The 24165-nt window shown below is 40.2% G+C and overlaps 1 protein-coding gene across 5 annotated transcripts in view; it reads left to right on the forward strand.

Moving 5' to 3' along the window:
- The window catches only part of Slc12a6 (solute carrier family 12 member 6), a 180320-nt gene that overhangs the window by 144551 nt on the left and 11604 nt on the right, over positions 1-24165 (forward strand). For all 5 annotated transcript variants that reach the window (XM_045156375.1, XM_045156374.1, XM_045156376.1 and 2 more), the window contains 11 exons: positions 2247-2365; positions 5921-6019; positions 10110-10229; positions 11855-11959; positions 12301-12469; positions 14858-15053; positions 16346-16515; positions 18102-18233; positions 22498-22605; positions 22770-22954; positions 23918-24051. In XM_045156375.1, the coding sequence (XP_045012310.1) occupies positions 2247-2365; positions 5921-6019; positions 10110-10229; positions 11855-11959; positions 12301-12469; positions 14858-15053; positions 16346-16515; positions 18102-18233; positions 22498-22605; positions 22770-22954; positions 23918-24051 (1537 nt within the window). The remainder of the gene's footprint in view (positions 1-2246; positions 2366-5920; positions 6020-10109; positions 10230-11854; positions 11960-12300; positions 12470-14857; positions 15054-16345; positions 16516-18101; positions 18234-22497; positions 22606-22769; positions 22955-23917; positions 24052-24165) is intronic.

Raw genomic sequence — 24165 nt, forward strand, 5'->3', positions numbered from 1 at the left:
GTTATTTAAAAAGAGTGACCAGTTGCAAATAGTGTTTGGGCCTTACATTCATCTTAGTGCTCTCAGCCACTACCCTTTATCAAAATGGTACACAGACACAGGTATTTGATCATGAACTGTCATTCATGTGGAAGCAACTGTGAAAATGAATTCCTGCTTCCAAAGCAAGACAAAAAACAAAAAAACAAAAAACAAAAACAAAACATCTGCAGTTAAAGGGAACCAGTTCTTTTTTTTTTTTTTTTTTTTTCTTATAATGCTAGAGATAGAATCCAGGGTTGTGTATATGCTAAACAAGTGCTGTACTGCTGAGCTAATCTCTTTAAGTGAACTAGTTCCAAATGCTGAAGATAACACTATTTAACTCTGCTTTTATCAGTGAGGTAAATCCTAAGGGTTAATCAGGGGAATATTCCACTCATACCGTGCTGATTCCACTATATTTTCAAAATTGTGGAATTAGGGAACACACAAGCCGGCTTTGGTGGCACACACCTTTAATCCCAGCACTTGGGAGACAGAGGTAGGAGGATCACCGAGAGTTCAAGGCCACCCTGAGACTACATAGAGAATTCCAGGTCAGCCTGTGCTACAGTGAGACCCTACCTCAAAAAAACAAAAGAGAGAGAGAAAGAGAGAACATACAAAAGGAATTTAAGGGCCTAACTTATTATGACTGAATGCACTTTAGTATAAAGTGCAGTTTTACATTTTTAAATGAGTACTAGTTTGACTTTGTTTTTTTAGTATTCATCTGTTGAGGTCAAATATTTAGCCTTTACATTTTATTCAGTTACTTTTTTCCCTCTGACATATGGAAAATTATTGCTTTGTATCCTGCTCTCTGCACTGTAAATTATTGAGCCACTTTTCACCATACTTTGTGAGACAAAGCACCAACCTACATGCACCAGTGCTTAGTGAGATACATTGTAACACAAATAAACTATGGCACTTGCCAATGAACATGATTATTCCCCAAGTGAGTGCCTTCTCTTCTCTTCTCTTCTCTTCTCTTCTCTTCTCTTCTCTTCTCTTCTCTTCTCTTCTCTTCTTTTCCTTTCTCTTTTCTTCTCTTTTGTCTTTCAATTTTTCAAGGTAGGGTCTCACTCTGGCTCAGGCTGACCTGGAATTCACTATGTAGTCTCAGGGTGGCCTCGAACTCATGGCAATCCTTCTATCTAGAGGCCTCCGGAGTACTGGGATTAAAGGTTTGTGCCACCATGCCCAGCAGAGTGCTTTCTTTTCTAGGGGTATCTGTGCTCCTGACAATTGATGAAAGCTGCAGTGTTTTCGTAAGACCTTTTGGATCACTGTTTTCCATGTGCCATATTAGAACAAAGACTTCACTGGGAGAACAGCGAAAGGAATGCCTTAACCCACTTGAGCTCAGACCTCCAACCTCCAAACCTCTATTTCCACTTATGACATCCCCGCCCCCTTCCTGACACTAATTTTTTTAAATACTTACTAATTCCAAAATGCATTGATTTTTGTTGTTTTTTAAAAATATTTTATTTATTTATTTGAGAGAGAGGAAGAGGCAGAGAGAAAGAGAATAGGCATGCCAGGCCCTTCAGCCACTGCAAACAAACTCTAGACACATGCGCCCCCTTGGGCATCTGGCTTATGTGGGTCCTGGGGAATTGAACCTGGGTCCTTTGGCTTTGCAGGCAAACGCCATTTTCCCAGCCTTGTACTGATTTTGTTTTATGGCTGATGATCCCAGGGTCAAATCAAACCAACTGTAGACCTTTCTTCTTGAATGGTTTTCTCTAGTTTTAAGGTTATGAAACATTATAAACTTGAGTACATTTGTTGTACATAATTGATATTTCAAATTATGTGTATGGGAGAGAGAGGTGTTTTAAACTATAGGCCTGTTTGCATTCATAGAGATTTAGCTCTAATATTTTTAAAAATTGTAAAATATTCTTTCTTACAGTTTGCTAATCTGAAACATTTTTATTCAATAAAAATTTTAATAATTTACATTTGAACTTTCAATATCAAAAAGACATTAGAGTAGAAGAGAAATTAGTAGGGAAAGAAGGGGTTCAGTGGACATAGGTAGGGGCAATAAAATATATTGGGGACAAATATTAAAATACATTATATACATGTATAAATTTTGTCAAAAATTAATTTGAAAAGATTATTATTGTAATACTGTTGTCTCACAGATGTCTGAAACTGGCACATTGGGTCACTTCTCCAGTGCCTAATATTTTCCCTCCTATGTATAGGTTTTTGGTCACAGCAAAGCTAATGGAGAACCTACCTGGGCTTTACTTCTCACTGCTGCTATTGCAGAGCTGGGAATCCTTATTGCTTCCCTGGATCTTGTGGCCCCAATTCTTTCCATGTAAGAACAACTATTTCTCTTTAATTATTCTTTTTGTTTGTTTGTTTGGCTTGTTGGATTTGCTTGTTTTTGATTTTTTGTGGTGCAGTAGCCCAGGCTGACCAGGAATTCATTATGTAGTTTCACGATGGCCTTGAACTCATGATGATCCTCTACCTCTGCCTCCCAAGTGCGAATAAAGGTGTGCGTCATCATGCCTGGATTTATTTTTCTTTGAAGCAGGGTCTCAATCTAGCCCAGGCTGACTTGGAACTCGCTCTGTATAGCCCAGGCTGGCCTTGAATTCATGATGATCCTTCTATCTCAACCTCCTAAGTTACAGGATGAGATGTATGTGCCACCATACCCAGATAATTATTCTTAATTAAATGATATATAACATGATGTCCATCAATCATTTAACCATAGTGATGATGATAGAAAGGGGCTAATTAACATCGGGGTTTTAAAATATTTTTTATTTATTTATTTGAGAGAAAGAAGATGATGGGCTAGAGAGATTGCTTAGTGGTTAAGGCACTTGCCTGTGAAGGTTAAGGACCCAGGTTCAATTCTCCAGGCCCCACATAAGCCAGATGAACATGGTGGCACCTGTGTCTGGAGTTCATATGCAGTGGCTAAAGGTCCTGGCACACTTATTTTCCCTCCCTCTCTCTGTCTCTAATAAATATATTAAAAATAAATCTTTGTTTAAAAAAGAAAATGAGGTAGATATATAGAGAATGGGTGTGCCACAGCCTCTAGCCACTGCAAATGAACTCCAGACACATGCATCACCTGTACATCCAGCTTTACATGGGTACTGGGGAATTGAACCTGGGTCCTTTGGCTTTGCCAGCAAGCACCTTAAGTGCCAAGCCATCTCTCCAGCCCATAACATCAGGTTTTATCATCACTTAAATATTACTTAAAACTGAGAACCTTGCCGCGTATGGTGGCGCACGCCTTTAATCCAGCATTTGAGAGGCAGAAGTAGGAGGATTGCAGTGAGTTCAAAGCCAGCCTGAGACTACATAGTGAATTCCAAGTCAGCCTGGGATAGAGCAAAACCCTACTTTGAAAAACAAAAGAAAACAGACAACAACAAACTCTGAGAACCTTAAGGCTTTTATAAATGACAGTGGGTTTTTTGGGGGGTGAGGGTGCGGAGGGTTGTGTGGTAATTCTACGTATAGAACTGAAGCTGGAGGATGAAGGGATGGCTTAATGGTTAAGGTGTTTACCTGCAAAGCCAAAGAACCCTGGTTCAATTCCTCAGGACCCACATTAGCCAGATGCACAAGGGGCACACGTGTCTGGAGTTCGTTTGCAGTGGCTGGAAGCCCTGGCATGCCCATTCTCTCTCTCTCTCTCCCTCTTTCTCTGTCAAATAAATAAGTAAAAATAAAAATAAAAATATTAAAATAAAAAAAGTTCAGCCAGATGTGGTGGTGCATGCCTTTAATCCCAGCAGTTGGGAGACAGAGGTAGGAGGAGGATAGCTGTGAGTTCAAGGCTACCTTGAGACTACAAAATGAATTCCAGGTCAGCCTGGGCTAGTATGAGACCCTACCTCAACCTTCCCCCCCCCAAAAAAAAAGAACAAGAAAAAGAAAAGGAAGTTCAAATATTACTAGCCTCCTTCTCCATCGCCTTCTGTTTCATATTCTTTTTAAAAATTCATTTATTTATTTGAGATAGAGAATGGTGATGCCAGGACCTCTTGCTACTATAAACAAATGACAGATGCATGTGCGTATTTTGTATTCTGGCTTTACTAAGGAATCAAGCCAAGGATGATAAGCTTGGCAAGCAAGCACCTCTAGCTACTGTGTAATCTCTTCAGCCCCTCTTGTTCTTTCTTCATAATTCTAGGGATTGAACACATGGCTAGTGTGTGCTAGGCAAGCTCTCTACCACCGAGTTGATATACCTTCCAGCTCCTGCCTTAATTTTATGGCCCATTCTGAATTGGCTGTGGTTTTTAGTACTACTTTTAGCTTCTATTCATTTGCCTGTAACTTAATGATGACTTACTACTTAGTTGACACTGTAATGAGCTAGAAATATTAATATTAGGGTATAGTATCAAAGAACTGATGGTAGATAAACAAACTAAAGAATTCCATAGACGATAACAAATGAAGATGGAGAAAGGTGAACATTGGATGCCATGGAAACACTGAAGCAAGAAGTTTCAACAGTTTCTGGAAGGATTTTCTGTAAGAAATGACAATGTACCTTGAAAGATGTCTGATCATTTTCTAAGTAAAGAAGAAGGGTATGAAGAATGTTCTGGGCTGAAAATGGGAATTAAGGAACTGAGGGATGAAATAACACAGCATATTCCAAGAATTGAAGATACTTTGGATTGCCTGTAGTGAAGGGTATGTGTTGGGGGAGTTAGCAGGCTAGAGAAGTAAAGCCAGATCACAGAGGACATGTAGCTAAGAGATGGTGGCTAATCCCTTAGAACAAAATGATCATTGGTATAAAAGATAGACTAGCACTGGGGAGATAGCTCAGCAGACCAAGGTGCTTGCTTGCAAGTTTATCAGCTCATTTGATCCTCTCCAGTACTCACATAAAGCAGGACACAAAGTAGTGTATGAGTCTGTGATCCCAACATGATAACAGTAATGGGAAGTGGAGCCAAGAGAACCTGCAAGCTCGCAGCTACCCTGGCAATGCTTTGGCAAAACAAGAGAGACCCTGTATCAAATCCTCTGACCTGCATGAGTGTGCCACACACATATGCACACACACAAGAAAAAGACAGACCAGAAGAAGAATAAAATTGAGCTGGAAGTGCTAGTCAGAAAGAAGAAATGAAAGCCTGAGCTAAAGTGACAGTGGTAGGAAATACAATGAAAAGAAGTTTGGGGATTTTGAAATGATAGAATCAGAGCCAGGGTTAGTGAGGAAGTCTGGATTTGCCCCAGATCAACTGGGTAAAGAACATTGTGCTATCACCAGAGAGAGAGCACAGGACATGGGCAGGTATGAGAAAAGGTACAAGTTACCAAAGTCCCTTCCTTAGTAATCAAAGGTGTTGTGTACTAACATCTCCAGCTTCTCCCCCCACCCCACCAAGGTAGTGTCTAGCCCAGGCTGACCTGGAATTCATTATGTAGTTTCAGGCTGGCCTGAAATTCATGGCAATCTTCCTACCTCTGCCTCCCAAGTGCTGGGATTAAAGGCATGTGCCAGGATGGAAAAAATGGCTTTGCAGTTAAGCGCTTGCCTGTGGAGCCTAAGGACCCCGGTTCGAGGCTCGGTTCCCCAGGACCCACGTTAGCCAGATGCATAAGGGGGCACATGCATCTGGAGTTCGTTTGCAGTGGCTGGAGGCCCTGACGCGCTCATATTCTCCCTCCCTCCCTCCCTCCCTCCCTCCCTCCCTCCCTCCCCCCCCCTCTCTCTCTCTCTCTGTCACTCTCAAACAAATAAATAAGAATGAACAAAAAAAAAAAAAGGCATGTGCCACCATGCCTAGATCCAGCTATTTTTTTTAAAAATCTTCAAAGAATCATTGTACACTAACAATCATGCCTCTTTCTGTTTTTACTGTAACAGGTTTTTTCTCATGTGTTACCTGTTTGTGAACTTAGCATGTGCCTTGCAAACATTACTTCGAACACCCAACTGGAGGCCCCGGTTCCGCTACTACCACTGGTATGTCAGCTTTTTGTCTTTTCATCTTTCTCAGTATGATTTTCTTTTACTGGTTGTCATTCCTTTGTATTTTAATGGCCATTAATTACCTGAATCCCCACTTTCCTATTCCATTTTAACTAAATATCACTTTATAATAACTTGTAACACCCACAAAACTATAAAGCACATACTTACAGGCTACTTCACTCTTCAGATTAAAACCTTTTCTTGGCATTGCCTCCTAGCTAAGTATTGAGTTTTTTCCTTTTTACTGTTATTCTTTTTTTTTAATATTATTTATTCATTTATTTGAAAGAGAGATAGAGGAAGAGGCAGATAGAGAATGGGCACTCCAGGGCCTCCAGCCACTGCAAATGAACTACAGATGCATTTGCCACTTTGTGCATCTGGCTTACATGTGCACTGGGGAACCAAACTTGGGTCCTTAGGCTTCAGAGGCATATGCCTTAACTACTAAGCCATATCTCCAGCCCTGTTATTCATTTTTTTAAATTTATTTTGAAAGAGGGAGAGAGAGAGAAGATGAGTGCACCAGGGCCTTCAGCTGCTGTGAACTCCAGACACGTGTGCCCCCTTGAAGTGTATGTGTGATATTGCATGCTTGCATCTGGCTTACATGGGACCTGGAGATCGGAACAGTATTTCTTAGGCTTTGCAGGCAAGCACCTTAACTGCTAAGCCATCTCCCAGCCCACCTTTACTCTTTTTAAAAACCTTTTTCTGCTGGGCATGGTAGTGCACGCCTTTAATCCCAGCACTCAGGAGGCAGAGGTAGAAGGATCGCCGTGAGTTCGAGGCCACCCTAAGACTCCATAGTGAATTCCAGGTCAGCCTGGGCTAGAGTGAGACCCTACTTCAAAAAACAAAAACAAAAACAAAAAATCTTTTTATTGACAATTTCCATACATACAGACAACATACCATGATCATAATCCCCTCCCACCACCCTTCTTTACCCCCTCCCAAATCCCCACTCCACTGAATTTCTTTTTCTTTTCAACTAGTCATTGTCATTTTTGATTTTTCAAGCTAGGTCTCTCACTAGCTCAAGCTGACCTGGAACTCACTCCAGCCACAGGCTGGCCTCAAATTCATGGTGTTCTTCCTGTCTCTGGGGTTGAAGGTGTGTGTCACTACATCTGGCTTCTTATCAGCGTTTACTTTTTGTTTCGTATCAGAATTTCACTTAGTAGGTAAGAGTATAGGCTATTGAGTCAGATAACCCAAGTTCATATCCAGCTCAGCTGTTTGCTAGCTTTATAATTTTGTCAAAAGCATATAACCAAGTAATATCTTGTTTTACTATGTGGTAGAAAGAGCTCAGCAGTTAAAGGGACTTGCTTGCAAGCCTGCCATCCATAGTTCAATTCCCCAGCACCCATGTAAAATCAGACACAAGATGGTACACACATCTGTAATCCAAAAAATTTCAAACTGCCTGGGCTAGAGTGAGAACCTACTTCAAAAAAAAAAAAAAAAAAAAAAAAAAAAAAGGAGCCGGGTGTGGTGGTGCAGACCTTTAATCCCAGCACTCAGGAGGCAGAGGTAGGAGGATCGCTGTGAGTTCAAGGCCACCCTGAGACTACAGAGTTAATTCCAGGTCAGCCTGGACCAGAGTGAGACCCTACCTCGAAAAATGAAAAAAAAAAAAAAAAAGGTGAAGTAAATCTCATTGATTTTATTTGTAAAAGGGGACTAGTGCATATTAGTAACATGGGTAGTATGTAGTAAAGTCTCAATGAGCTGCTGCTGCTACGGGAATGTCTCCCCTGTCCTGAAGGAGCCATCTATTCCATCACTTTCCTACTGTTTTCCCTTAAAAGCTAGGAAGTATTATTAGTATCATTTAACTTTCCATAATCCTTTTTTGGCTTCACTTACCAGTGATGTAACCTTTATGTGGCCAAACTTACGTCTTCAACTTATTTTAATACCTCTGATCTTTTTTCTAGCTTTGAGATTAGTTAATAATTCATGGGGCTGGAGATGTGGCTCAGTGGTTAAGGCATTTGCCTGTAAAGCCTAATGACCTGGGCTTGATTTCTCAGTACCCATGTAAAGCCAGATGCACAAAGTGGTGCACATATCTGGAGCTCATTTGCAGTGACTAGAGGCCCTGGCATGCCCATTTTCTCTCTCTCTCTCTCTCTTCCTCCCTTTCTCCCTCCCTCTCCCCTTGCAAATAAATTTTTCATAATGAACATTTCATAATGAAATGTTTCATAATGAACATTTGTGTGTTATATTATCTCTGTTATTATATATTCATCTCCAAACTAACAACTCTCCTATTCATACTTTAAAATTCATTGCCAAGGGCCAGGCATGGTGGTGCATGCCTTTAATCTCAGCACTCGAGAGGCAGAGGTAGAGGATTGCCGAGAGCTCAATGCCACTCTGAGACTACATAGTGAATTCCAGGTCAGCCTGATCTAGCATGAGACCCTACCTCAGGAAAAAAAAAAAATCCCATCACTTGGAAGGCAGAGGTAGGAGGATCGCCACGAGTTCAAGGCCACCCTGAGAATACAGAGTGAATTCCAGGTCAGCCTGGACTAAAAGGTGAAACCCTACCTTGAAAAGCTCCCACCCACCCCCCAAAAAAAAATCATTGCTAAGAGCTGGAGAGATGGCTTAGCAGTTAAGCCGCTTGCCTATGAAGCCTAAGATCCAGGTTCTATTCTCCAATACCCACATGTGCCAGATACATATGATAGCATGTGCATCTGGAGTTCATTTGCAGTAGCTAAAGGTCCTGGCATGCCCCTTCTCTCCCTTCCTCTGTCTCGCTCTTGCTCGCTTGCTCTCTCTCTAATAAATAATAACTTTAATTTTTTTAATGCATTGCCATCCTAGAAAGCACATTCCCCACATAGAAGAGCTTCAGTAAATGTGGTATCTGCATAATTTATTTGCTAAAAACAAGTACTCTGTACCACTTTCTCTTGTGCACTATAAGAAAACTAATGACAAAATTTTCTCAGTGTGTTCTCCAGTTATGGTAATTCATAAATTGTTTATAAATATTTATATGAAAATTTTAAGATCATAATATTAATATTTCTATGTTTAATCCCTGCTTTTCAAAAAAAACTAACCACTCTTAAAGCTACAGATGACATTCATTATAGCATCCCTGCTTTTATGTTAATAGGAAGTATCCTAGTACATTGGTTACAGATGTCACTTGTTGCTCAGTGCACACCTATTGACTGTTGATATCCTATAGTAAGACAATCATAAAAACTGAGAATAGAGGGCTGGGGAGATAACTTAGCAGATAAGGCACTTGTATGCAAAGCCAAAGGACCCAGGATCAGTTCCCCAGGACCCATGTAAACCAGACCACAAAGTGACACATGTGTCTGGAGTTTGCAGCTGCTGGAGGCCATGGTTACCCATTCACTCTCTGTCTGACTATCTGTCTGCCTACCTACCTACCTCTCTTTCTCTCTCAATTAAGTAAATAAAAAGAAAAATATTTTTTTAAAAAACTGAGAATAGGGATGGAGAGATGGATTAGTGGTTAAGGCACTTGCCTGTAAAGCTTAAGGACCCATGTTGGAGTCTGCAGTCCCATATAAGCCAGATGCACAAGGTGATGCCAGCACACAAAGTTGCACGTGCACACATAGTGTTGCACTCAGCTAGAGTCCAATTACAGTGGCTGGAAGCCCTGGCATGCTAATCCCCCCCACTTCTTTTGCTCTCTCACATTAAAAAAAAAAATGGGCCAGTCTGTTGGGCTTGCCTAAATTAAAAAAAAAAAAAAAACAGAATAAGCAATTAATAATATTTATAACAATTCAACATTGCCATATGAACTGGGCTTGTAGTACTTGCCTTGATAGTGAAAGAGTACTAGAATACTTGCATGTTCTAGATCCTAAAATAACTGCCACAGCATCTAGTTGTGTTATTATTTTCCTAGTAACTAATTTTCAGTACATTTTACATAAGTTCTGTCTGTAATGGACTGGAAATTTTACAAGATAATAATAACACAGTTTGAGAAGCTTCCCTACACAGGTATCTTTCTTTATTGCTTAGATACTTGTTTTCTTATTATTTTGTTTTTATTTTTTAGGGCCCTCTCTTTCATGGGAATGAGTACCTGTCTGGCTCTGATGTTCATTTCTTCCTGGTATTATGCCATTGTAGCTATGGTAATAGCTGGTATGATCTACAAGTACATTGAATACCAAGGGTGAGTATGGATCTGACCTTCATTATTGCTATAAGTATCAAGAATAACTGGCTTAAGCGCCACATGTTCTCTCTCATATGTGGATCCTAGCTACAGATGACTGGGCTTCTGCGTGAGAATGAAAATACTTAGTAGCAGAGGCCAGTAAGTTAAAAAGGAGACATAAAGGGTAGAGAAAGGAAGGGAGGAGGATACTTAATAGGTTGATATTATATATATGTAATTACAATGATTGTAATGGGGAGGTAATATGATGGAGAATGGAATTTCAAACGGGAAAGTGTGGGGGTGGGGAGCGAGGGAATTACCATGGGATATATTTTATAATCATGGAAAATGTTAATAAAAATTAAAAAAAAAAAAGAATAACTGGCTTGAGCTGGAGAGATGGCTTAGTGGTTAAGATGCTTGCCTGTGAAGCCTAAGGATCCAGGTTTGATTTCCCAGAACCCACATAAGCCAGATGCATGTGACACATGCATCTGGAGTTCATTTGCAGTGGCTAGAGGCCCTAGTGTCCCCATTCTCTGTCTGTCTGTCTGCCTCTCTCTCTCTCCATCTCTCTAATAAGTAAATAAAAATTAAAAACAGAATAGCTAGTTTGTTCGGGCATGGTGGCATACACATATAATCTCAATACTCAGGAGGCTGAGACAGAGGATTGTGAATTCAAGGCCAACCTGGGCTATATATCAAGATTATGTCTCAAGGGCATGGGGAAGAAAAGGAAAAAGAGAAAGAAAAGAAGTGGTTAAGTTGGTTAGAACCAGCTCAATGAAAGTTACATTGAGGACTTGGGTAACTTCATTTGGCCATCCCTAACTGGTTTAACTGTCTTAGAGATATAGGCTTCACAGATTCACAGGGGGAATCTGTTGTGAAAATATGAATGAATCAGTGAAAAATAACTGGAAAGAAAGGGTTTATCCAAATAATGACCAGTACTAAGAAAATATAAATATCTTCATTAATCTCTTCAAGCAAGAGATCATCTCTGAAATGAAAATGAAATTAATCCTGTGTTGCTTTTGTAACAACTAATCCTCATAACAACTTCCAAAACTAGGAGTAAACAACATTCTGATTCGGAAGAGTGCTTTGGATTTTTACAATTCCATGATTTCAAAGTCTTAAATTACAACTTTATAATCCAAGTTGCTGTTTCATGTTGTTGCTGAATGAGTGGCCCTGCCACTTTTCATTGTGAACCATTTGTGGTTCAGGGTGGTGGTGGTGATCTGCTCACAGTAAGTTCATCATGCTAGTGAAGAATAATACATGAATCATTACATTTTAATCTTCTACCTTGAGCATGTCTTACTGTCAGGTTCAGAAAAAATGGACTTCATTTTTTTTTAATTACAGTAACTGTCTTTAAAACTATCTCTGGGTCTGGAGAGATGGCTTTGTGGTTAAGGCGCTTGCTTATGAAGCCTAAGGACCCAGGTTCTGTTCTCCAATACCCACATAAGCTAGATGCACAAGGTAGTGAATGTGTCTGGAGTTTGCAGTGGCTAGAAGCCCCGGTATACCCATTCGCTCTGTGTCTACCTCAACCCCCCACCCACACAAATAAATAAATAAATTATAAAACTATCTCCGCTCTTTTCTCCTTTGTCTCCTAGAGCTGAGAAAGAATGGGGTGATGGTATTCGTGGGCTGTCCCTCAGTGCAGCCCGGTTTGCCTTGCTTCGTCTGGAGGAAGGACCTCCACACACTAAAAACTGGAGGTAAAAAAATCAACAGTTTAGTGGCACTTGGCACATAATGAGCACACAGAACTGTGGTTAGTTTATTACAATACTTTTTATGTGGTTTGAAGAATTGGTGTCTTCATCCTCTTTTGAACTGTCCCAAAGTCTAGCCTTTTCTTCATGTGATTTAAGAAATAGATTTCTAGTACATGCTATTATTTGAAGACTGATGGATAAAAGTGGGAGCATTTGGAGTAACTCAGAACACTTGTCTTATCATTCCTCTTATCTCTTCCTCCTGTCGGATTACATGTTTTGTACAAGTCTCCTGACTAAAAGGGTGAAATTTTCTTTCTGATTCCCAAATGTCTTCACAGGCCTCAGCTACTTGTATTGCTGAAACTGGACGAAGACTTACATGTCAAGCATCCTCGCCTCCTTACCTTTGCCTCACAGCTTAAAGCAGGAAAGGGTCTCACTATTGTGGGCTCAGTCATTGTGGGCAACTTCCTGGAGAACTATGGTGAAGCTTTAGCTGCTGAGCAGGTAAGAGTCAAAATTTACTGACCCAGCGAAACTTAGCTTACAGCTTTGTGACATTAAGTAGGAAAACCTCAGACTTCTAAGTTACTCCCCTCCCAGTGTGAGCTAGGCTTCCCACTTAGTACTGACTTTTTTTGTTTGTTTGTTTGTTTGTTCTTTTGAGGTAGGGTCTCACTCTAACCCAGGCTGAACTGGAATTCACTATGGAGTCTCAGGATGGCCTCGAACTCATGGTGATCCTCCTACCTCTACTCCCAAGTGCTAGGATTAAAGGTGTGCGCCACCATGCCTGGCAGTACTGACTTTTTAATTAATTTATTTGTTTGCAAACAGAGACAGAGAGAATGGGCATGCCAGGGCCCCCACCCACTGCAAATGAACTCTAGATGCATGTGCCACTTTGTTCATCTGTTTTTATATGGCACTGGGGAACTGAATCTAGATCATTAGGCATTGCAGGCAAACACCTCTGAGCCATCTCTCCAGTCCAGTGCTTTTTTTTTTTTTTTTTTTTCTAGGTAGGGTCTCACTCTAGCCCAGGCTGACCTGGAATTCACTATGGAGTCTCAGGGTGCCCTCGAACTCACGGCAGTCCTCCTACCTCTGCCTCCAGAGTTCTGGGATTAAAGGTATGCACCACCATGCCCAGCTCCCAGTACTAACTTGTAAACAGTCTTATTCTCACAAATAAAAGGAACCAGAAACAATGGATATATACTATTTCTTCCCATTTAAAGCATTATTAACCTGCAAGATTACCAAACTAAATAAACATTATGCCCAATTAGACTCCAAACATTGATATGACTAGTCACTGAGAGAACTCGTATAAATAAATCTGTCCTTTGAATCATGGGGACACTTCCTAAATTTTATGACAAGGGACAAAGAACAATTTTTCTTGTTTCATCTAATGTGGTATCAAGCAAAATTAGCTTGCTATTTCTGACTAACTGTGCTGAATATTGTATTTCTGTCTATAGGAAGAACTAGTTTCCACTCTAATGTTTATTGTAAGTGACAGAACTGATCCTGTTGTTTGCAGAAACTGTCAACTACATTTTACAAATTTTATTGCATTTCATGTTGTAATACTTTGAAATTCTAAAAACTAGAAATGCTGAGAAATATTAGTCTAAGTGATGGTAAAAATTAATAAAAGAGGGGCTGAAGAGATGCCTGTGTGGTTAATAGTGCTTCTTTGCAAAGCCTTATGGCCAAGGTTTAACTTCCAGTACCTATAGCCAGATGCACAAAGTGGCATATGCATCTGGAGTTCATTTGCAGTGCCCATTCATATTCTGCCCCCACCCTCTGCTTATAAGTTTTTTTAATTTTAAAAAATTAATAAGAGTACAAGGTTACAAATTATGATTCTTACCTTAGCTATACCACTAATTTAATTTGTGTCTTGGTGAAAATCCTATCTATTTGGTGTACAATTATTCCCTTTCCCTGTGCAACTAGAAGGCAGAGTAAGGAAGCAGAACATGAGATATTATCTCTTAAGTTAGCTTGACTAAATACAATAATAGTAAAACAAATACAAGTATAACCAACAGTCACCATTAAAATGTCAGAAAGAGCAGGGCATATGTTGCATGTCTTTAATCCCAGCACTTGGAAAGCTGATGCAGGAGGATTGTTGTGAATTCATGGCCAGCCTAGGCTATAGACTTAAGTTCCAGGTCAATCTCAGGTAGAGTGAGACCCTGCCTCAAAAAAAAAAAAAAAAAAAGTCAAGGCTTGAGAGATTGCTTAGCACTTAAGTCACTTGCCTACAAAGCCAAAAGACCCAGGTTCAATTCCCCAGGACCCACATAAGCCAGATGCACAAGGGGGCACACACATCTGGAATTCTTTTGCAATGGCTAGAGGCCCTGGCACACCCATTTCCCTCCCCACCCCTGCCACCTCTTTCTTTCTCTCTCAAATAAACAAAATAAAAAGCCAGAAAGTAGAAAAGAATGTGAGAAGCAAAAAGGAAAGCTTTCCTGAGAAAATTCTGAAGTAAAATGGAATCATGAGATTGAATTTCTGGAGAAAAGGCAGGCATGACTGAAGAGGAAGGAGGGAGATTGTGTTCACAGTGACCTTACTGTGTCATGAAACTCGCTGTTACTCACTTTGTGTAAATACCTGTTACTAGTTTTTCCTGTCACAAAGGAAAAGGCAGAGAAGCTACATGTAGTCAACCAACTAACGATGTAAAAACACAGTATACACTTAGCAAGTGAAAATGATATTTAAAAGGTGATATTTAGTTCAATAGGAGATATAATCTTATGTAGAGTTTAGAAAGAGACTGGGATATAATAAGGAGAAAAAAAATGATCCGTTAAAAGGTCCAGGCTGTAGCAGTTCATTGCTAAAGTTGTGTATCTCTTTCAGACCATTAAGCATCTAATGGAGGCAGAGAAGGTAAAAGGATTCTGTCAGCTGGTGGTGGCTGCCAAGCTGAAGGAGGGCATTTCCCACCTCATCCAGTCCTGTGGCCTCGGGGGCATGAAGCACAACACAGTGGTGATGGGGTGGCCTAATGGCTGGCGGCAAAGTGAAGATGCTCGTGCTTGGAAAACTTTTATTGGTACAAAACATTTCCTGTACTACTTTGAAGGCCCAAATAGGTGATGAAGTTAAATCTTTTTCACCTTAACATCCATCCTAGCTTCCTAGCAACCAACTGTGCCATTGTTAAACTATAATCTTATAAGGCCGTCCAAATAACTATTAGTAGTAACCTGATTTTTCCCTGCCCTCCCCAGCTTTACACTTGTTTTCACAAATTACTTATCTCAGTTATCTTATGTTAGGAATGATCTCCAAAATTGTCATGTTTCCATTTCTGGTTTTAATTTTAATTGTGTGGGGGGGTATATGTCCCTTGTAGCAGGGTACCCTCACTTGTGGGGGCTGGAGCAGCATTGGGTGTCCCGCTCCATTATTTTTGTACCCATTTTTATTTAAACCAGAGTCTCTTTCTGATCCTGGAGCTTGCCATTTTTTCAGGAATTCTTGTGATTCTTAGGTCTCTGCTTCCCTATGGGACTGAGATTACAAATGCACATGGCCATGTCCAGCTGTTTATATGGGTACTAGGGACTGACTCAAGAAGTCTCAGGTCTCCTCAGACATTCATATTAGTAGAGAAAGAGGAAAGGATCTTATCCACTGAACCATCTCTTCAGCCCTCATTTGTGATTTTTTTAATATGATGTCCTCACAGGACTTGAAAAGGTTGTCCTTCATCAAAATCTCCCAAATTCACAAATTCACCTTAAAAATGTAATCACAGGCTGGGGAGGTTGCTCAGCAGGTAAAAGCACTTGCATAAGCATCTGGACACAAATTCAGATCTCCACAAGCATGTAAAAGCCAGGTGCAGTACTGTAATCCCAGCATGCCTATGATGAGATGAGAAATGGAGAATGGGAGAATCCCCAGAATCTAGTAAGCCAGCTACCCTGGCATACACAGTGGTGAACAAGACCTTGCCTCAAACTAAGTGGAAGCAAGGGTCAACCCTTGAGATTGGCCTCTTACTTTGACATTCTTACTGTGATATGTGCATGGCCAAAAAACACACAAAAGTTTTTAAAAATGTAATAATCACAGTATATCTAGTCACCTAAACCATAGTTCTTAATCCAATTCTATTAGCTATTCAGACTTTTCTTAATGATCTCTGTTACTTAATAAAGTATAATGTACTATGTCAATAGGAAACCTGTTCAAAGAACATGATCCTTCTTTCCATTTTTTGGAAAGCTGAATATTATATGATATGAGTATGACAGTTCCTGGAAAGTGCTTTCCTGTTAGGAAAAACCCAAGGATTCTTCTCTGCTTATCCTGATTCTCTTGTCTTTTTCTCCATAGGCACAGTGCGAGTGACAACTGCTGCTCATCTGGCCCTGCTGGTGGCTAAGAATGTCTCCTTCTTTCCTAGCAATGTAGAGCAATTTTCTGAGGGCAACATTGATGTGTGGTGGATTGTGCATGATGGTGGGATGCTCATGCTGTTACCATTCCTACTGAAACAGCACAAGGTATTCAGAACCACTTTTTTTTGTTGTTGTTTTTCAAGGTAGGGTTTCACTCTAGCCCAGGCTGACCTGGAATTCACCATGGAGTCTCAGGGTGGTCTCGAACTCACAGCAATCCTCCCACCTCTGCCTCTCAAGTGCTAGGATTAAAGGTGTGCGCCACCCCGCCTGGCAGAACCACTTTTTAAATTTTTTTTTTGTTTATTTTTATTTATTTATTTGAGAGCAATAGAGAAATAGGCAGATAGAGAGAGAATGGGTGCGCCAGGGCCTCCAGCCACTGCAGACGAACTCCAGGTGCGTGCACCCCCTTGTCAAGCCTCAAACTGGGCTCCTTAAGCTTCACAGGCAAGTGCTGAACCGCTAAGCCATCTCTCCAACCCCAGAACCACTTAAAAAATAATTATTTTTTAAAATTTTATTTACTTATATTTGCAAGCAGAGAGGGATAGAAGAGAGACAGACACAGAGAGAATGAATATGCCAGGGCCTTTAGCCACTGCAAACAAACTCCAGATGCATGTGCCCCTTGTGCATATGGCTTATGTAGGTTGTGGGGAATCAAACCTGGGTCCTTTGGTTTTGCAGGCAAACATTTAACTGCTAAGCCATTTCTCCAGCCCCAGAACCACTTTTTAAGAAAGTCTCCCTTCTGTCCTGGCTCACTAGACTACTATTCTTTGACTATATAGACTTTAAAATCTGGGGTTAGCTTAGTGGTTAAGTCACATGCCTATTAAGCCTAAGGACCCTGGTTTGATTCTCCAGGTCCCACATTAGCCAGATGCACAAGGGGCTGCATGCGTCTAGAGTTCATTTGCAGTGGCTAGAGGCCCTGGCATGCCCATTCTCACTCTCTATCTCTCTCTCCATCCCTCCCTGTTTCTGTCTCTGTCTCTAATTAATAAATAAAAGTAAAATCTTTAAAATCTGAAGAGATGGTTTTATTATTGGCTACATAGGTAAACCTGGGCTATAGTGAGACCATACCTCAAAAAATGATGATTATGATGATGATGTTTCATATGGGAAAAACGAGAACCTTATTATTTTATTATTATTATTATTATTATTATTATTATTATTATTATTTTGGTTTATCAAGGTAAGATCTCCCTAGCTCAAGCTGACTTGGAATTCACTATGTAGTCTCAGGGTGGCCTCAAACTCATGGTTATCCTCCTACCTCTGCCTCCTGAGTACTAGGAGTTTGAGGCAACAGTGAAACTACAAAATCTAGGTCAGTCTGGGCTAGAGCAAGACCTTACCTCAAAAAAAAAAATAAAACAAAAAACAAAAAAAACTGTGTGTGGTGGCATACACCTTTAATCCCAGCATTTAACAAGCAGAGGTAGGAGGATCACTGTGAATTCAAGACCACTCTGAGACTACATAATGAATTCCAGATGAGTCTGGGCTAAAGTGAGACCCTACCTTGAACATCTCCCCCCAAAAAATTACCAAGCACGAAACTAGGAATATCTTATAACTACAGTAAAGCTGTTCTAGATCATAATGTCTCATGTTTTAGGAAATCATTTATTTCTTTCTTTTATATAATTTTTCATGCACACATGGTACTCCGTCAGGTGTGGCGAAAATGCAGCATCCGGATCTTCACAGTAGCCCAACTAGAAGACAACAGTATCCAGATGAAGAAGGACCTAGCCACCTTCCTGTACCACTTGCGCATTGAGGCCGAAGTAGAAGTAGTGGAGATGGTGAGAAATGAGAGTTTGAGATACAGGCAACCACCATCCCCAGCCCCAACTCTTTCACTCTAGAACTTCGTCTGGCTTTAGTACTGGCCACCTGAGGCAGAAGTAAATGGTGGAGTTGATGAGAAAGCAGAGTTTGAGATGGAAATGACAACCATTCCCCAACTCTTTCTTCCTTTTCTACTAGTTTTCTAGTTTGGAATATTGCTCAGCTGTAAATGTAGACTAATCTTCTATTAAAACCCTAGTTTGTTGACCTAGATAAGTAGAATGCATGCATATGTTTAGGATTGCTTTCTGTTTGCTTTCCTATTTTATTACACAGCTCTTAGATGTATGCTACATTCTTATCTGCATATTTTGCTACTTTTTTTCCTAGAATTTTACTAAATGATTGTTTAGAAGGCACATTTCAAGAAAAAAATAGGCTGGAGAAATGGCTCAGCAGTTAAAGGCCCTTGCTTACAAAGCCTGATTTCAAGTCCCCGGTACCCACATAAAGCCAGATGTACAAAGTAGCATATGAATCTGGGGTTTGTTTGCAGTAGCAAGAGGCGCTAGTGCACAGTCTCTTCTGCTCTTCCCTCCTTTCTCTCAGCTTACAAATAAATAAAAATCTTTTTAAAAAAACTAAAAATGGGGCTAAGGGGATGACTCAACAGTTAAAGGCACTTGTTTGCAAAGCTTGATGGCCTGGGTTTGATTCCCCAGTACCTACATAAAGCCAGATTCACAAAGTGGTACATGCATGTAGAGTTCATTTGTAATGGCTGGAGGCCCTGTTGCACCAATGCTCACTCTTTCTGTCTTCCTTTCTCTCTGTCTCCCAAATAAGTAAATACATAAATTTTTTTGAAATAGGACCTCACTGTAGCCCATGCCAACTTGGAATTCACTATGTAGTCTCAGGCTGGCTTTGAATTTACCGTAATCCTCCTACTTATGCCTCCCAAGCACTGGGACTAAAGGTGTCTGTGCCACTAAGCCCGGTAATAAAATTGTTTTTAAAACAATAAATAGGGGCTGGAGAGATGGCTTATTGGTTAAGGAGCTTGCCTGCAAAGCCTAGGGACCCAGGTTTGATTGCCCAGTACCCATGTGAACCAGATGGACAAGGTGGTGCATGTGTCTGGAGTTCATTTGCAGTGGCTAGAGGCTCTGGCACACCCATTCTCTTCCTTTCTTTATCTTGCTCTTGCTCTCTCCTCCCCTCTCTCTCTTCCTCTTTCTCTCTCTCAAATAAGTAAAAATCTCTAAAATAAATAAGTAAATAGCCAGGTATGGTGGCGTATACCTTTAATCCCAGAATTTACAATACAAAGGAAAGAGGACTACTGTGAGTTTGTGGCCAGCCTGGGACTACAAAATGAGTTCCAGATCAGCTTGGGCTACAGACCCTACCTTGAAAAAAACAAAAATAAATAAAATAACCTCTTCCTCTTCCCCATGATCAAATATAAGAAATATTGAGAAAATAATATGTAGTCTATAAAAGTATTGACTACCAGGCATGGCGGTGCATGCCTTTGATCCCTACACTCAAGAGGCAGAGGTTGGAGGATTGTCATGAGTTCAAAGCCATCCTGAGGTTACATAGTGAATTACAGGTCAGCCTGGGCTACAGCAAGACCCTATCTCAAAAAAAAAAAAAAAAATAGTATTGAATACATGAAGCTTAAGTAATAATGAACATTTTGTTGGAAAGATACAGAATAATACAAAACAAGTTTGTTACATAGCCATATGATATAAGATTCATGAGAATGCAGAATCTGACTTAAAGAATCCTACTTCTATGGATTATCCTAGAAGAGAATAGACAAACTGATAAGTTTTAAGCTTTTAAATGTACAAATTAAGGGGCTGGAGAGATGACTTAATGGTTAAGGCGCTTGCCTGCAAAGCCAAAGGACCCAGGTTCAACTCCCCAGGACCCATGTGAACCAGATGCAGAAGGGGGCACATGCATCTGGAACATCTGGAGTTCGTTTGTAGTGGATGGAGGCCCTGGTGCGCCCATTCTCATTCTCTCTCTCTCCCTCTGCCTATTTCTGTATTTCTCTCTCTCTCTCTCAAGTAAATAAATAAAAATACTTAAGTGTACAAATTAAAATATTAAATTATTCCATTAAAGCAGGCATAACTTGTAGTGAGTGCAAACGCAAAACATATCAAACCTCAACCCCCAAGCCAGGTGCACACACCTTTAGTCCCAGCACTCAAAGAGACTGAGGTGGGAAGATTGCCATAAATTCAGGACCAGCCTGGGACTACAGCATGAGTTCCATGTCAGCCTGGGATAAAATGGGACCCTACCTTGAAAAAAAAAAAAAAAGAGCGTAAGAAAGTAAAAACAAGGAAGGAAAAAATTTAGGACACAAAACGTAACATATGGATAAAGCAGAGTCTGTAGCATGAAAGAAGGTAAAAATATAAATACATCAAACAGACAAAAAAGTAGTAAAAATATAATAACCTTATTCTGATTAAATACATCATACATTGAAACTTAAAACACTTTAAAATATATATAGTAGTCTTAAGCCAGGTGTGGTGGTGCACACCTTTAATCCCAGCACTTGGGAGACAGAGGTAGGAGGATTGCTGTGAGTTCAAGGCTACTCTGAGACTACAGAGTCAATTCCAGATCAGCCTGAGCTACAGTGAGACCCATCTCAAAAAGCAAAAACAAAACATATATTTTATATATATAAATATGTATATATATATATATGCACACACACACAAAACCATATATATATATATATATATATATACATATATATATATATATATATATGGTCATGGTACTGCATAAAACACATCTTACTAAATTTCAAAAAATTGGATTTAAGTCACAGTGGTTTAAATTACAGTGAGTTTAAGGTTACCCCAGGCTGACCTTAAACTCACTGTAATTTCTTATCTCATCCTTCTCAACCTCAGTACTGGGATTAAAGGTGTGTACCACCGCAACTGCTACAATGATTTTTAGGCAGTCACCTTAACTGCTGAGCCATCTCTCCAGACCTAGAATGATTTTTATATCTGATTAAAAAAATAAATATTTTAAGAGAAAGAATGTGTGTGTGTGATGCCCTCTAGCCACTGTAAATGGAACTCCAGACACGTGTGTCACCTTGTGCATCTGGCTTTACATGAATAATGGAGAATCGAACCTGGGTCCTTTGGCATTGACAGCAAGTGACTTAACCGCTAAGCCATCTCTCCAGTCTTGAATCTGATTGTTTTAAACCAAACACAAAACGTAAAAGTTTATAATTAAGAAATTTAAAACTTAGTGTTGGGAGACAAGTCTCCATGGATCACTTTTGTTTAAGTCATGTGAGAAGCTATGGTTACCTTTTATCTGGAATATCTTCTTTTTAATTTTTAAAAAAAATTTGTTTATTGGAGAGAGAATGGGTGCATCAGGGCCTCTAGCCACCACAAGCCACCTTGTGCATCTGACTTTACATGGATACTAGAGAATTGAACCACGGTCCTTTGGCTTTGCTGGTAAGCTCTTTAACCACTAAGGCATCTCTCTAGTCTCCTTTTTAATTAATTATTTATTTATTTGTGGGCATGTACAGAGAAAGAAAGAGAGAGAAAGAGAGGATGAGTATGGGCACACCAGCACATCTTGTGCTGCAAAAGAACTCCAGATATATGTGCCACTTTGTGCATCTGGCTTTACATGGGTAGTGGGGAATTAAAACCAGGTCAGTAGGCTTTGCAAGCACATGCCTTTAATTACCAAGCCATCTTCACAGCCTTGGAAGATCTTTTCATAGAGATTTTTTTTTGGGGTGGGGGGGATAGGGTCTCACTCTAGCCCAGGCTGACCTGGAACTCACTCTGTAGTCCCAGGATGGCCTCAAACACACAGCAGTCCTCCTTACCTCTGCCACCTGAGTGCTGGGATAAAAGGCATGTGACACCATGCCTGGTCCCATACAGACATTTTTATTAATTTTTAATTCATGCTTAAAATCACGTATTAGTTATACATGAGAAATACAGGCTAGAGTGTTGTTTTGTGTTTCAAAGCAAAATATGATTATAACAGAACATCTCAAAGCCTCTAGATTTTATCTGCAACCCAAAGATAATGTGTATGTATAGCTCAAAGAGTGAATAAAATAGGGTGAAAGGGTGATACTATGATAGCTTTTATAAGTTAGTGAGCAAATATACAAATGTGTGATTTAGCCTTCTTTCTCCTTTGTGCATTTTTCCTCACTTCCTGTGATGTCTATGGCAGCATGACAGTGACATATCAGCTTATACTTATGAACGCACACTGATGATGGAGCAGAGGTCCCAGATGCTACGACACATGCGACTGTCCAAAACAGAACGAGACAGAGAGGTGAGACCTTGCTGCATTGACCTGACTCTGGTTTCCTGAGGTCTCAGTAAAATGGTATCACAAAATCTTTTCCTCACACTTTATTAGTTATTCAGTAAAACCTCATTTAAAAATAGTTGAAGCCTGAGAAAAAAACAGGAAGAATATCTGTTTGACCCTCTTAGGCGCAGCTGGTGAAAGACAGGAACTCAATGCTACGATTGACTAGCATTGGCTCTGATGATGATGAAGAGACAGAAACTTATCAGGAGAAGGTGCACATGACTTGGACAAAAGATAAATACATGGCATCCCGGGGGCAAAAAGTCAAGTCAATGGAAGGATTCCAGGACCTACTTAACATGCGTCCGTAAGTTTTTCCATGTACAAGTTTATCATATAATTTCTTAGGTAAATTTAGTTCTCCCTCTAGTGCGTGCATACACGGATTAGCTCCCAATTAATCAACTGTATGCAAGCTAACTATCTTTCTCTCCATATAGTTCATCATCTATTGTTCTATTATAAAATAAGTAAATGTAGAATTTTGACAGATTTGACCTACTTAATATATTTTAGGAGTTGTATGCCAGGAAATAGAGACAAAGACCAATTTCACAATACTAGATGAGCCATCCATCTATTGCTTCTTTCTAGTTTTTTCTTAAAGCCCGGAATTGTTTTTTTTTTTTTTTTGTGTGTGTGTGTGTGTGTGTGTGTTATGTTGTTGCATTTTATTTATTTGAGAGAGAAAAAGAGAGAATGGGCATTCAGGGTGCCACTCCAGCCACTGCAAACGAACTCCACATGCATGCGCCCCCTTGTACATCTGGCTTATGTGGCTCCTGGGGAGTTGAACCTGGGTCCTTTGGCTTTGCAGGCAATGCCTTAACTGCTAAGCCATCTCTCCATCCCAGGAACTGTTTTATTTATCACATTATCTATAGTCAAGTGAAAAAGCTTTGGATCTTGGGGCTTAAGGAGGTAAACTCAGCAAGTAGCAGCCTAAGCACAAGATCCTAAGTTCAATCTCCAGCACCCACATAAAAAGTTGAGTGCACATCTGTAACCCTAGTGCTGTGACAGGTGGAGCCAGGAGAATCAGCAAGTTACCTAGTCAGCCAGTCTGATGGAAAAGAGGCAGCTTCAGGTTCAGTGAGGCAGTAAAGGACACCCAACATTCTACTCTGGCCTCAACGGATGTGCACACAGAGTACTCACATCTGTCACACATGCACACACAGACAGAATTTAAAAAATAAAGGCAAAGCAGTAGCTCTGGATCTCAAAATTTTAGGACTAAATTAACTAGTTCTATTTCTTCCCAACCCAGGGACCAGTCCAATGTGCGACGAATGCATACAGCAGTAAAACTCAACGAGGTTATAGTTAACAAGTCCCATGAAGCAAAGCTGGTTTTGTTGAATATGCCAGGGCCACCCCGAAACCCCGAGGGTGATGAAAACTGTATCCTTTTCAAAAGTGGAGCTGCAAATAGGAAAAAATCTTGTCCTGGTTATGAGACAGGTAACGATAGAAGTCACTTTGCACCCACTTTCCTCTTTGAGCACTTTAAAGTCC

Source organism: Jaculus jaculus, chromosome 8 (assembly GCF_020740685.1).
Source record: "Jaculus jaculus isolate mJacJac1 chromosome 8, mJacJac1.mat.Y.cur, whole genome shotgun sequence".
NCBI classification, from domain to species: domain Eukaryota; kingdom Metazoa; phylum Chordata; class Mammalia; order Rodentia; family Dipodidae; genus Jaculus; species Jaculus jaculus.